This window comes from Pelobates fuscus, chromosome 4 (assembly GCF_036172605.1).
Source record: "Pelobates fuscus isolate aPelFus1 chromosome 4, aPelFus1.pri, whole genome shotgun sequence".
In the NCBI taxonomy this organism is placed as follows: domain Eukaryota; kingdom Metazoa; phylum Chordata; class Amphibia; order Anura; family Pelobatidae; genus Pelobates; species Pelobates fuscus.
In genome coordinates this window covers 263,723,707-263,736,890 of record NC_086320.1, presented here as the reverse complement: position 1 = coordinate 263,736,890, position 13,184 = coordinate 263,723,707, and the positions used below count along the sequence as shown (strand labels likewise).

Sequence of the window (13,184 nt, the reverse complement as noted above, 5' to 3'; positions counted from 1 at the left end):
ACACAAATCCAGGACCTCCACATCCAGTATCTTCACCTCCAAGATCGTCTGAGACCAGCCGCCCGCACAGCTGCTGCAACAATCGGTTTGCACAACCAAAGAATTTCTGCACAAACTGTCAGAAACCATCTCAGGGAAGCTCATCTGCATGCTCATCATCCTCATTAGGGTCTGACTGCAGTTCGGCATCGTAACCGACTTGAGTGGGCAAATGCTCACATTCGATGACGTCTGGCACATTGGAGAGGTGTTCTCTTCACGGATGAATCCTGGTTTTCACTGTATAGGGCAGATGGCAGACAGTATGTATGGCGTTGTGTGGGTGAGCAGTTTGCTGATGTCAACGTTGTGGATCGAGTGGTCCATAGTGGCGGTGGGGTTATGGTATGGGCAGTTGTATGTTATGGATAACAAACACAAGTGCATTTTATTGATGGCATTTTGAATGCACAGAGACACCGAATGCACAGAGGCACAGAGACATCTGTGCATGTTTTGGGGACTATAATGTCCCTTTAAATGTACAGAATATCAGTACATATGGTTTATTGGCTCAATAGGCAACCGATAATCTTTATTGGCATCGGCTCTGGAAAAATTATATTGATCAATCCTTTACCTACTCACTACATTTAGATTACCATATACATTTATAAGAAGCATGTATAAATGCAGGCTTATATTAAATAAAGGTATAGATAGATTTGGCTGGCAAAAGGAAGCCATGTGTGCCAGACTCTGTTCTTGTTTCTTGTTCACATAGCAACATTTCCATGGTTGCATACTGAAATTTGCATTAAGCTCCTTTGCTAATTATGATAAAATCATCCCCAAACAATAATTACATTAGATGAATGCACTCGGTACATCATTTCGGTTAGTTTTGCTCATCTGTAAAGAGACATTTATACAATATATTGTTGCCTGTATCCTAGACAAGAGGCACGTTTGAAAAGTAACATTAGTCGCTGTTATTTATTTATCACAAGTCCAGGGGCATTGATTAAGGATGGGGGCTCACAGGGGGCTGAAGAGCACAGGGTTTAATTCTGTCCACATTTTATTGTTAGCCGAAAGTACCATGTATTAATAAGAGAGAAATAATCTCTCCAGTTATATAAATTGCAACAGTGTCCCTATAATGTTCCATATTTGAATTATAAGACACAGCATAGTTTGGTGTTGCTATGAGTGAATGGTTTGATTGCAGTGGGGGAGAAAGGATAGCTAACACAGCATGTTATTCATAGAAACATTTTAGAATTAATTATAAAACAAAACATTAATTAATTTATAAAAACAAAACAAACAAAAAAAAAAGACAATTTCTTTTCAATTCTACACTTTTTATAAAATGAAAAGAGAGGACACACTCTTAAAATATGACACTTTAACAAACATCGTTCACTTATCCTTAATGTTAATTTGATCAGTGTTCATTTATTTCTTTATCACCATGACAACTACAGCTATTTACATTTCAGGTTCTCTACAAAAATATTTTCACATCTTGAGAGCAGATTTCTGCTTTTGCAAAGTGTTAATTTATTTGCACAATTGTGTATGTTCTACATACTTTTAAATATGACAATGATTTGTGTTAATTTTCAATTAATTAATGAAGATTTTACTGTTTAAAAACAAATATATAAATATTTGTTTTAAAAAAGAAATTGTGCTGTCATTAATTTTCTGAATTTTTTTATTTTTTTGTATTTCAAGCATTTTCATGAGTTAGTCTCAACTCCCCTTGTAATAATTTTCTAGTAACCAGAAGGAAATTAGATCAGTTTATAGAATTACATCAGATATGTTTTCTCTCTATTCAACATTTTTTATAATTGCTTCAGCTTACTTTTGTTACAAAAATGTACTGGTATTTCATTAACAAAATTAGATCAACAGAAATTGAAAAATGTCTGCTGATTCACGTCATGTTGTGGGATAAATGACCACATCAGGGTCCTGATGCCCCTCAAAATCTTGGGAGACCAGCTCAATGGTCTTAACCTATTCTAGCATATAGTATAGTTCACCTCTCTTCATATCAGTGCAAGACAGTCCAACTGGCAGTAAGGTTCAATACACATTTTTTTTTTTTTTTTAAAGTCACTGCCTACCTGTTTACTACTAAATATATATATCCTCATAGGAAGTTGCCTTCCATATCCCTGCACTGTGATGATGATAAAAATATTCATATAATTGTATTTTTTTATTTACTGAATATGGAGATATAGGACTAGGGTACATGGGCATTTGACATTTATCAATAAAATCCAAAGATAAGAAAATGAAAGAAGCACTGTCACCTCTTTATAGAAATTCTAAAACAATAAAAAAACATGCACTTACTAGTTCAACATAAACATCAGATTATAGCAAAATGTATCACAGAAACTGTATTGTGCTTCATGTTATACTATCCTATTTGATGTTGACTCATGAAAGCTGACTGAGAATATACGACTTCTCAAGCAATTTGCACTATGTCTTTGCCCAAACACAAAGTTCTTTGGAAAATCCCAAGGTCTTATAGGACCTTTCAAAGACCCCCATTTTTTACATTTGAAAAAGTGCAAGGATGGGGTGGTTCCTGTTGGATTCATCTGCTAGGAGTTGTACAGATAGCAATGATGGCGTCTAGGAGGGATAGATCCCAAATTGTATATCTCCAATACTCAAGCAGACATGTCACCTGAGTGTTGTCACAAGTGACAGCAACACCTTAAAGTGGTGCAAAACGGAGCAATGTCTGACATCAAAATGTAGTTGTATGGCTGTAAGGTTGATCAAGCCAATCACAATGCATTTCTGTACATTGTTTAAAACTCCTACTGTTTAAAACTGAGGCTATGTGTTTCAGTCAGTCATATTAGCCAATTATACTCTATCCTGTGACCTAGGGAATTTTAAACCTATAATGACTCTCTTGGCAATTATTTAAGATTGTCAGTACAACCTATAAACTCATAAAGCAGAAATGTTTTTTTTTGTGTGTGTGTGTGTAATCCCAACCTTGAAATCTTGCATACAAGACATGTCCAGAGCTACTCTGCTCATACAGAATAACGTTCCCCAACACATTGAGCATCCCTCAAATCTTTAAACTTAAAAAAACAAAAAACACCATAGTGTGTAACAGTAACCTGTCTTTGTATAACAACCTACCCTGTATGTGGAGATATTACCATGCTTTCTTACTTTTGTTTAGATTCACCTACATTTGGTTGTCGTTATATGTATTATTTTTCTTACCCACCATACTGAGCGGGCACTGCATAAATATAATGTGCAATTAAAAAACAGAACTTGAGCAATACGTTATTGAACCTCTTTACAATTGTTAACATTCAACAATAGAGCAAAGCATAAAAAAAAAACTAAATAAAAACACAAAAACAAATTAAGTAAGTGGGTCAAAGCCCTATTGAAAATAACACAGCTCATCTTAAGCTCATTTTAACCATTTGTCTACAGTAAATTATATGCTAAAATTTCAAAATCACATCAATTCTCTTTTTGAGCTCATGTATGCATTCCTTTGAATTGTGCTTTGTGTCTTAAAGGGACAGTACAGGCATTTAGATTTTTTGGTTATTCTCCATGTTTCCTGGCATTAGTTATTTTGCCCCGCTCTTCTACCATAAAAATTCCAGGCATGCAGTATAAGCATATTAGAAATTAATTTGACTACAAAGTTGAAGATTTCAGAAAAAAAATTGATGCATGCATTTTACCTTCTGCAAAGACACTCATTAGCTGGTTCTAATCCAGAGCCTGGGCCTAATTCAAATTTTCAATTTGGTGTGATGTAGCGATACATTATTAAGTTTCCATGTGCACTGTTTGGATGAAAGCAGTGTACACCAGCTTGTGGTGTTTAAATTTAATTATAGGGTTTAGAAGTGCAGAAAGATATAAATTCAAGATGTGTAATTTTTTCATATTATGTAGAGAAAATAGCCACATATGAATCTATGGCAACAGGCCAATCAGACAATAAAATATACTAAATAAAGCTTGTTCTCTTCAGTGATAGAGCAAGTCTGCAAAGTACATGCACATAAAATGTAGATGAAGTAAGATAAGATTAACACTGTCTACTCAGTAATCAGCTTCTGGAGATAAAGGACAGTTCTCTGTGGACAAGCCTAGAAGCAGAACTGCTATGTGGAAAGTTCAGTATGTGGAGACACTTGAAAACATGCTGAGTTTCATAATGTATTCTTTGGAAAACTAAGAGGAATCAAAGCCCTAAGATGGAGGACAGCAAAACAATGCTGAAAACAACCAAGAAGAATAGAAGGAAATACTTAAATGTATCTTAAAAATTTACAATAGCACCTCCTTTGTACAATACAAGCCATATTGATAGCATGGCCCTAGGCAGCTCAGGTGACTTTTTTTTTTTAATTTCTAAAGAAATTAAAGACCAAGATTATGTTTTGATAACTTTGAGGCATTGGCTCTCAACTTCAAAGACAAAAATAAAACAACAAACATTTCTGTGGTACAAAACTTTTATGATGTCTTCTGTGCTGTATTACAGGATAGTCACATAAACATACATAAAATAGGTATGACCCTAACAACTACAAAAAAACAAGTCCTGCGCTCACTCCCATCACTGCTGGGCGGCAGCAAGGACCACAGTACCCATCAGCCCCAGATATCTTTGCCAGAGATCCAAGGAAGCAGGGTGAAAGGTCAGTGTAGGACCTACCTAAGGGGGTCTGCGTTGATGTTGGCAGGCAGGCATTCCCTCCAATGGCCAATGGAGTAACTCCATTTGTTTAAATATACATAAGGATTTAGGAGAGAGCTGGGTTAACTTTATCTTTGTTTTTTACTGTATGATCCTAACAACACATGCTTCATTTATATGAGGTGGGCTTTGTGTATGATCTGAATGGGCATGGTGTGGACAGATAGCAGGCTTTTTAAATATTGAATAGAAGCAAAAAATCTAGACTCTAGAAATTTAAAGTAAAACATGTTTATTAGGATATATAAACATAACACGGACAAAGATGTATTACTTTGTTTAAACACCTCTGCGTAATACATTGTTTAATAGCTACATTCTTGATTGATTACATGCTATGTTTTTAAAAACCACAGTTTTTACTTTGGAGGTGAAACATTTAAAATCCATTGAAATCCAGCTAAGGGCAAACTAGAAAATTTCAAAGCTGGTTTACAATATGTTTAAAAGTGCAAAATCAGCTGATAATCATGTACCGAATATGGAATTATTATTTTTTTCTTTGTTTTTTCACCACTTTAATATCAACCTCTGCTACAATACATTATGTGCTTGTGATGGACAGGTGTAACCACCAGAAAATGCAAAAAGGGCATTATTGAAATATTAGGCAATTATATAACCTGCAAAGTCAAGCTTATATCTTATACCCAAAGGCTGCCGCACAACATAAAATGGCAAAATATATATTTGTATTCATTGCACCTATTGAAGGAGAGAACAAACATAGAGCAACTGGAAATTCACTATAAAATCAAATCGGTATCAAATCAAACTACTAAACATATAAACTTTAAACACATCTATTAACTTTAATGTGATATTTATTATTTTCCGAATCTAAATGTGATGTACTCAGCCTTTGATTGTGATTGTCCTTAGTGTGCTACTGAGAGGCAGCACGTATGTTATACAAGCTACAATTTAGACTTGCAGTGTTGTTGATTTTACACATCATCCATTTTTATTATGTACATTATATCTATTGTAAAAAAGACACCATGTTGCATTATTTATTTAAATGACACTAGCAGGTTCTGTGTTGCTGAACAGTAGAACAGGCTTGGAAATACGTTGTTGTACAGCAAATATAGCATGATATATAGCATAGCACGTTCCTAGACATAAACTGGTACAGGAGGAATGAAGCTCCCTTGTGAAAGGTTGGAGTGCTCAAGATGGAAGGTTTGGTGACTTCAGGGGAGAGGAAGATTATAGTTTGAGGGAGGATTCACTGGGAAGAATGGGTTGCTATGGTAGTCTCCAGGTCTGAAAGAAGGTCACTTTTAAGATCTATATAAGAAATTATTAGAAGAGAAACAACCAGTTTCTTTAAAGGGACACTATAGTCACCTCAACAACTACAGCTTAATGTATTTGTTCAAGTGAGATCTATAGCTCCCTGCAGGCAATCTAATGTAAACACTGTATTTTCAGAGAAAATACAGTGTTTACATTGATTGATAGGAATACCTCCAGTGGCCGTCACTCAGACGGCCACCAGAGGGACTTCCTTTCATGCAGGGCCCTAAAAAGGCCCTGTACACGTCAGACGTTTGAAAATACGTCTGACGTGTGCGCGCCTTCTCTCTCCAGCCTGTCAGAGAGGAGAGGGGGCAGGCAAAGACCGCGAGCTGAGCTGTCAGTCAGCTCTGCTTGCGGCCGCGCACACCGCGCGCATACGCGGTAGTGCGCTCAGGACTTCAGAGGGCGGCATGAATGCCGCCCTCTGAAGTATGTGCGCATGTGCGGCTAAGCCGCGCATGTGCACAAGGGAGCAATGACGCTTCCAAATGGAAGCGTCTGATTGCTTCCTGCTCGCGCCCGCCTATTTCGTCATTTTGACGAAATAGGGGGCGCGGCTTCACGAGGCTCCCGGCGCTGGAACCAGGTGAGTAAAACTGCTTGGCTGGAGAGTCCCTTTAAATATATAATTTTAAGAATTCTCTTAAAACCATGAAATGTGGGAGACAGTCCAACATAGAAAAAATAGTGACTTTAGATGACAAGTATAACACAGGAAAACTCTTAGAGATACGAGTGGTAGAAAGATAGAAAAGTCATGATCAAAACAAAGATGCCAGAGTATTCTGAGACGAGTCAATATTTAGGGTCTGTACAATGATAACTGTATTTCTGCATGTGGCCAAGAAGTCTAATTGTATTTTTGGGGTAATGGAGAGTAAAGATAAGGAACCTGCAAAGTAGGCATTGGTTGTACATGGTTTTAGGAATGGGTGGTTTAATGGGTGGATAGTGGAGATGTTCCATAAGTAAGTAACTGGGAGGTTGGGGGATGTATGCAAAAAACAGTGGAGTTTCAATGGGCAATTACTAACGTAGACTGTCTATGGACTGATGCTACTGTAAAAAGCAGAGGTAATAGTTACACGTTTCAATAGAAACATAACCATGAATTCCACTGCAGATCCCTGGTGAAAGTGATCCAAACCACACTGCAATAATAGTCTTCTAAACTGTATTTACAGTTTAAATGTCTAAATTATAAGTTGCTATTTATCTAATAAGTAAAAGGTTTTTTTGAGTTGTTTTTCTTAACAAAAACTTTAAAAGAATTATAATTTGCAGGATATTATTTGCAATAAGTATATATTAATATACAGTACAAAAGAGGATAAAGAGGACATACTTCAACCCAGAACATACTTGAAAACGAGAGAAATCTCAATGTATCCTTCCTGGTAAAATAATTTATAAATCAAATGATGACGCAAACTCACTCTACAGTTAGAGCTTGCAAACTAGGCAGCACTGAATAAAATGTAGAACATTACAAACTTCAAGCTATTTTTTTTAATTATATATTTAACCCCTTAAGGACACATGACACATGTGACATGTCACGATTTCCTTTTATTCCAGAAGTTTCGTCCTTAAGGGGTTAAATGTCATATTTGGACTGAAATCTTTAAAATGAATGGGAGCTTTTAGAATAAAAGCACACTTGCAGTGACAAGGGTTAAGTGACTAAGCAGCCCTGTGACAACATGTAGTGGACTGCAGATCAGGAAGGAAATCCAATCCTCTTACTCCATTGAAAATGTGCATTTGTGAGGGGGTGGAACCACTGACAGCAGATTGTTTATCTGTCTCAACAAATCACAATGACAGATGTAGTCTTTCTACAACACTGCTCAGCCCATTGTGCTGCCATTTGGCCTACATTTGTTCCTTAGTCAACACTTCAAAATGCAATACAAAGGACTGCTACTGTTACACAATGCTTCCACAACTGCTGCATTTAGCGACACTATAGCTATATCGTCCTGTTCCAACAATAAAAGCGCAAACATCTGATTATGACTATGAACAAGGTAAATATTAGCTTTATAAATATGTTTATTGATATGGTTTGTGCCACTGTAGTGTCTTCCTTACAATATCCCTAGTTCTCATTACAACACACTTTGAAAAGGTGTCTGCTTTAGATCCTGGTAGATATAGCGAGGACTCACTCTCGTGTTCAAAAATGGTTAAAGTACATTCACAACATAAGCCTTTGTAAATAATTATGTAGGTGCCCTGTGTTAACATGGCATTTGTGGCAAAGTTATCCTTATTGTGTGTTGGTTTATGTTCTAATAAAATACTCGTTTTACATTTATTGCATTTTGGATTCTGTAGGGCTATTGATTGCAAAAAGATACATGTGGCTTTGCAGTTATCTGCAACATCTATAAGAGCCAAAAGTACTCTATACCGTGCATACATTTATTTACTAGCTAATTTAAAGACTTCTAGTATATGCGTATGTATGTGTGTGCATATATATATATATATATATATATATATATATATTGTAAGTGATATAAAAAAATAATTTATCTCGATAGATATATAGTTAAATAGATACAAATATATACATACACTTTTTTTTTTTTTTTTTAAATATCACCTATAATATCTCTGTATAGACATTCATGCAGTAAGCAGTATACCTTACATGTCTTGTCAGATATAGGAAATATTGCACTGATTTGCACTGCATTCACTTCATATTAATAAACCTCAGGTCAAATGACCATAACAACCATTATATGTACATTTCCATTACACCCCAAAGCTTATGAGACATTGGGGCTGGTGCAGTAGAAAACGAAATTCTTAGCACTGCCAATCTCTTACTGCAGAATGTCCCAATGCTTTGCTGTATGCCCAACTCTGTATAATTAAAGTGCTGTTTCCAGCTTACAATTCGCCACTTATTGTTTTTAATTTATATTATATTATTATTATTATTATTATTATTATTATTATTATTATTATTATATGAACAGATAAGTGCTGGGTTATGTGATGAGCATGTGAGTAGAGAATATAAAAAAAAGCTGTCAGTTTGGTTCTCATTGCCTATGAATTGCATACATCAGCTATGCAGCTTTGCAGCACTTCGACCTTGTGGAACTGCTTCTTCTATCTGCACACCCCAGCACCCTACCCCCACCAACACATGCACACACCTCTATCACACCATACCCAGCAGTATTCATTCTGCAGCTTTCACCATATTAATAGAACCTCTATTGCATTCTATGCATTTAACTATTAAGCTGTAGAACTACATCTCACAAATATTAAACCCATGTTACACCTTCCCCTCCAATAGCAAATTGTAGCAACATTCTAACTGGGTAGGTGTTCAGTGAAATCTCCTGGGTTAAAATCACAAGAATGTCCTGGTGTCCATAACATTATAATGCAAAGCTATGTCTACATTTTTATTCTCCATGCAATAACTGACCTATCCAGATACAGTTTTTCTTGCTTTATAATTAGCAGCTCAAAATAAATATGCAAGAGGCCTCCATGGTAACATCACAAATAGATACATTCGAGGGGTTTTTAAATCGCTCTGCTGCAGGTGATCACAGGGTTTCTCCTTTACTCAGGATCAGCTGTTTCCCTGAATCTTTCGCTAATGGTAACACGTCCATACACCGCTGTCCTCTTACCTTTTCCTGAGCCCTACTCAGCTTTTTCTGGACATTTTTAGCAAATACGCCTGTTTTCATATCAGCCATGGCTGCTGGTCCAGGGAGCCAAGTAATAGAGGAATCAGATGGAGCAGGGAGGCTGGGGGAGAATGAGAAGGGAGGGGAGGGGAAGAGGAGGAGTCCTTGGGAGGATGAGAGAGAAAAGAAGTGATGGGAAAAAGAGAGAGAGAGAGAGAGAGAGAGAGAGAGGAGGGATGGAGAGAGAGAATGGACAGAGTAAGTTACAATGAGGGGATACAATAGAATCCACACAGTTAGACAGGCGATCTCACTGCCTCTCTCTCAGACAATGGTGTATAGCACACAATGCTGGCTACATGTTCAGAGATTATAATAGAGGACTAATCCCTAAAAAAATAAAGACAAGGACGTTGTTCGAATAATATTTATGGAATAAAGTTGACTTCAAGAAGAAAAAGAGTCCTGATCTGTACAAATGTCACTGACAGGCGCTGTGTGTGTTGCTGTCTATGGTGCTGAAGCTGTTCACTGTTTTTAATGGAGGGCAATACAGGCATGCTCTGCTTGTCTCTGGTTTCTGAATGAAATCATATACATTGAGCTTATCGTAGAGGAAGGACAAGCACGATAGAACCTGCTTTGAGCCTAACCTCTTAATGTGTAAGATTAGCTGTAGAATCTTCTAACTAATCAATATGGGGCCACTGTGCTCTCTGCTGACGTTAAAGGAGGAGTCATGTATTTAACTGTTTCACTTCCTCTGGGAAATGCACAACATGGTGTTTTGGTTTTTTTAGTTTTTGTTTGCAAGTTAAAAAAAATTTTATTAGCTGCATTTGTGTACAATTCATACTTTTTCTTCTTTATGATATTAGGGTGTATATATAGATTATTAGTTTGGTGATTCTATCTCCTGCCACTAGGAATGGATGGGTTGTTTAAACCCTTTCCAGGGTCATGACGGATATGTTGAGATACAGCTATGTTCCTAACGTGGATGCCAAGGGGTTAAAAATGGATGACGGCCTATTAATTCAAAATGAGTCAGTTTGTTAATTAACTGTTCTGAAATGTATATTTAGTGAGATTGTAGAACTGTTATAGCTGTAGAGCCTAAGGCTGTAAATCTATTGAACATGGTAATTGAGATGGATGAACCCTTTGAGTGTCAGGGAGATGTGTGTGCATTGCAAGCAGTATGTTGTAGGGCACACCAACATAATGTACATAATGTGATTACATAGGTACCAAACACATGTCTGTAAGTATACCTAACTAAAAGCGAGCAGCTCAGTCAGAGTATTTTTTGGCACACTAAAAAACATATACACAGGATCATTCTCAAACTGTGACATTTTAAGAATTCACAATGATTTTAAAATGAAAGCTTAAAGGGACACTATAGTCAACTACAGCTTATTGAATTTGTTCTGGTGTGTAGAATCATTACCTCCAGGCTTTTTGCTGTAAACACTGTATTTTCAGAGAAAATGCAGTGTTTATATTACAGCCTAGTGATAACTTCACTGGCCACTCCTCAGATGGCTGTTAGAGATCCTTCCTGGGTCATGGCTGCCTAAAATGCATACAAACATTCAGTATCTCCTCCCTCTGCATGCAGACACTGAACTTTCCTCATAGAGATTCATTGATTCAATTCATCTCTATGAGGAGATGCTGATTGTGTTTGAATCATGCTGGCTCTGCCTCTGATCTGCCTCTTTGTCAGTCTCAGCCAATCCTATGGGGAAGCACTGTGATTGGATCAGGCCACCACTTCTGATGATGTCAGCAGACTGCTTGTTTTTCTGAGTCTAACAGCATGCAGATCTACAGCTTCTGGCTTGAATACAGTAAGATTTTGCTATATTTATAGAGGCATGAGGGGCCCAGGGGGGCTACATGGTGGTGTTAACACTATAGGGTCCGGAATACATGTTTGTGTTCCTGACCCTATAGTGATCCTTGAAATTATAGATTTGTAAACAAACATTGACCTTTGACTTGACCTGTGCTGCCTGACCTGACATGTTGCTAGACTGACCCTGCCTTTACCTCATCCTTATCGGTACCTCGACTTAGATTTCTTTTAGCCCATTAACGCATACTGGGCTCTGTCTACTAAACTCTGACAGTAAGTGCAAATGTTATTCTAAAATGGCCAATTTGAAAGTGTTCTGCCACCTAGCTATTTTCTAAGCTCTGATTGATAGTGACTGAACCTCAAAATGTGACTTTGGATGAGAGAATGTGCAGAATATATTCAAATTTGATCTAAAATAGCAATGTGGGAGTTCACTAATATTGGGGTCAGAATTTGAGATTTTGTGCAGTTGCAACACAAAGAAAGATTATACCCTATATGCTTTTTTTTAAAATCTTCTTCAATACATCTATATATTATAAGATTAGTGGTAATATTTCTACATTTTATTGAGTGCTCTAACCACCACTTGTTACGTATTTCACTTATTTTCACTTAGTGTGTTTGGAGTGATATACATGGTGATTGTAGCACCTTGTTTCTTATATATTTTATCAAGCTTTACTATTTATTGTTTTTACTATCATGTCTGATGTTTGCAAGCTCTGAATACCTTCAAAGTTTAGAAATTGGACATGTACTAAACCTACTTTTCCCTACATCTGGTGACATTTGGAGATTTCTACTCGCCTACATGTTACAGTTAAATTACAGAAAAATACAATACACATTTTTCTTTATTTAATGGCAAATGTGACTAGTGGCTGGGCAGTATGACACCTCCTCCATTCATTCATTCATGCATTGAGGAAAATTTCTAGGAATTTGTGACGACGTTTTTATACTAAGGCTCTTTCATATTCCTGCACCTGATGTGGCATGGTGTATGTTGCTGTAACCCTACCAGTTCACCTCAGATAAATGGTGCTGTCTGCTTTTATGAACAGATAGTGCCTATTAAATGTCCATCCATATAAATATGTGTTTGTGAGTGTATCTTTCCAATGCCTTACTTGTAATACAAATAAATAAATATGTTTTTATCTTATTAAATCCAGCATGGTCAAATAATGATTACATCCTCATCTTCTGCTATAAATATAAATGGAATCAAAGCAAGATTCTAAACTTTGCTTTGAAATGGCATCCTAAACCTGCTTAAAGGAACTGTATAGTTTAAAAAATGCATCCCCACCCCCAACAGTAATCCTATTGTCACTAACTATCAATTGAAATAAACTGAACCAAAAAAAATAAATAAATAAATATGTGTGTTCCTGATAAGTCAGATAAGTCATAGTCTACACACAATGTGAGCAATGGTGACATAAGGAGTTTATTTATTTATTTTTTGAGTGATCGTCATGAACATAACATAATTTCAAGCAATTATGCAAAGGGTAATGCAATACACAAGCAGATTGTAACATCTTATGGAATACATATCTAAGGTATA

The 13,184-nt window shown here is 36.5% G+C and overlaps 1 protein-coding gene across 2 annotated transcripts in view; it reads right to left on the bottom strand.

Annotated features, from left to right (window-relative positions):
- AMPH (amphiphysin) overlaps window positions 1-9,857 on the bottom strand; it is a 207,156-nt gene extending 197,299 nt beyond the window's left edge. For both annotated transcript variants that reach the window (XM_063452081.1, XM_063452082.1), the window contains exon 1: window positions 9,742-9,857. In XM_063452081.1, coding sequence (XP_063308151.1) covers window positions 9,742-9,810 — 69 coding nt within the window. In that variant the 5' untranslated portion in view covers window positions 9,811-9,857. The remainder of the gene's footprint in view (window positions 1-9,741) is intronic.
- Window positions 9,858-13,184: the final 3,327 nt, after the last annotated feature.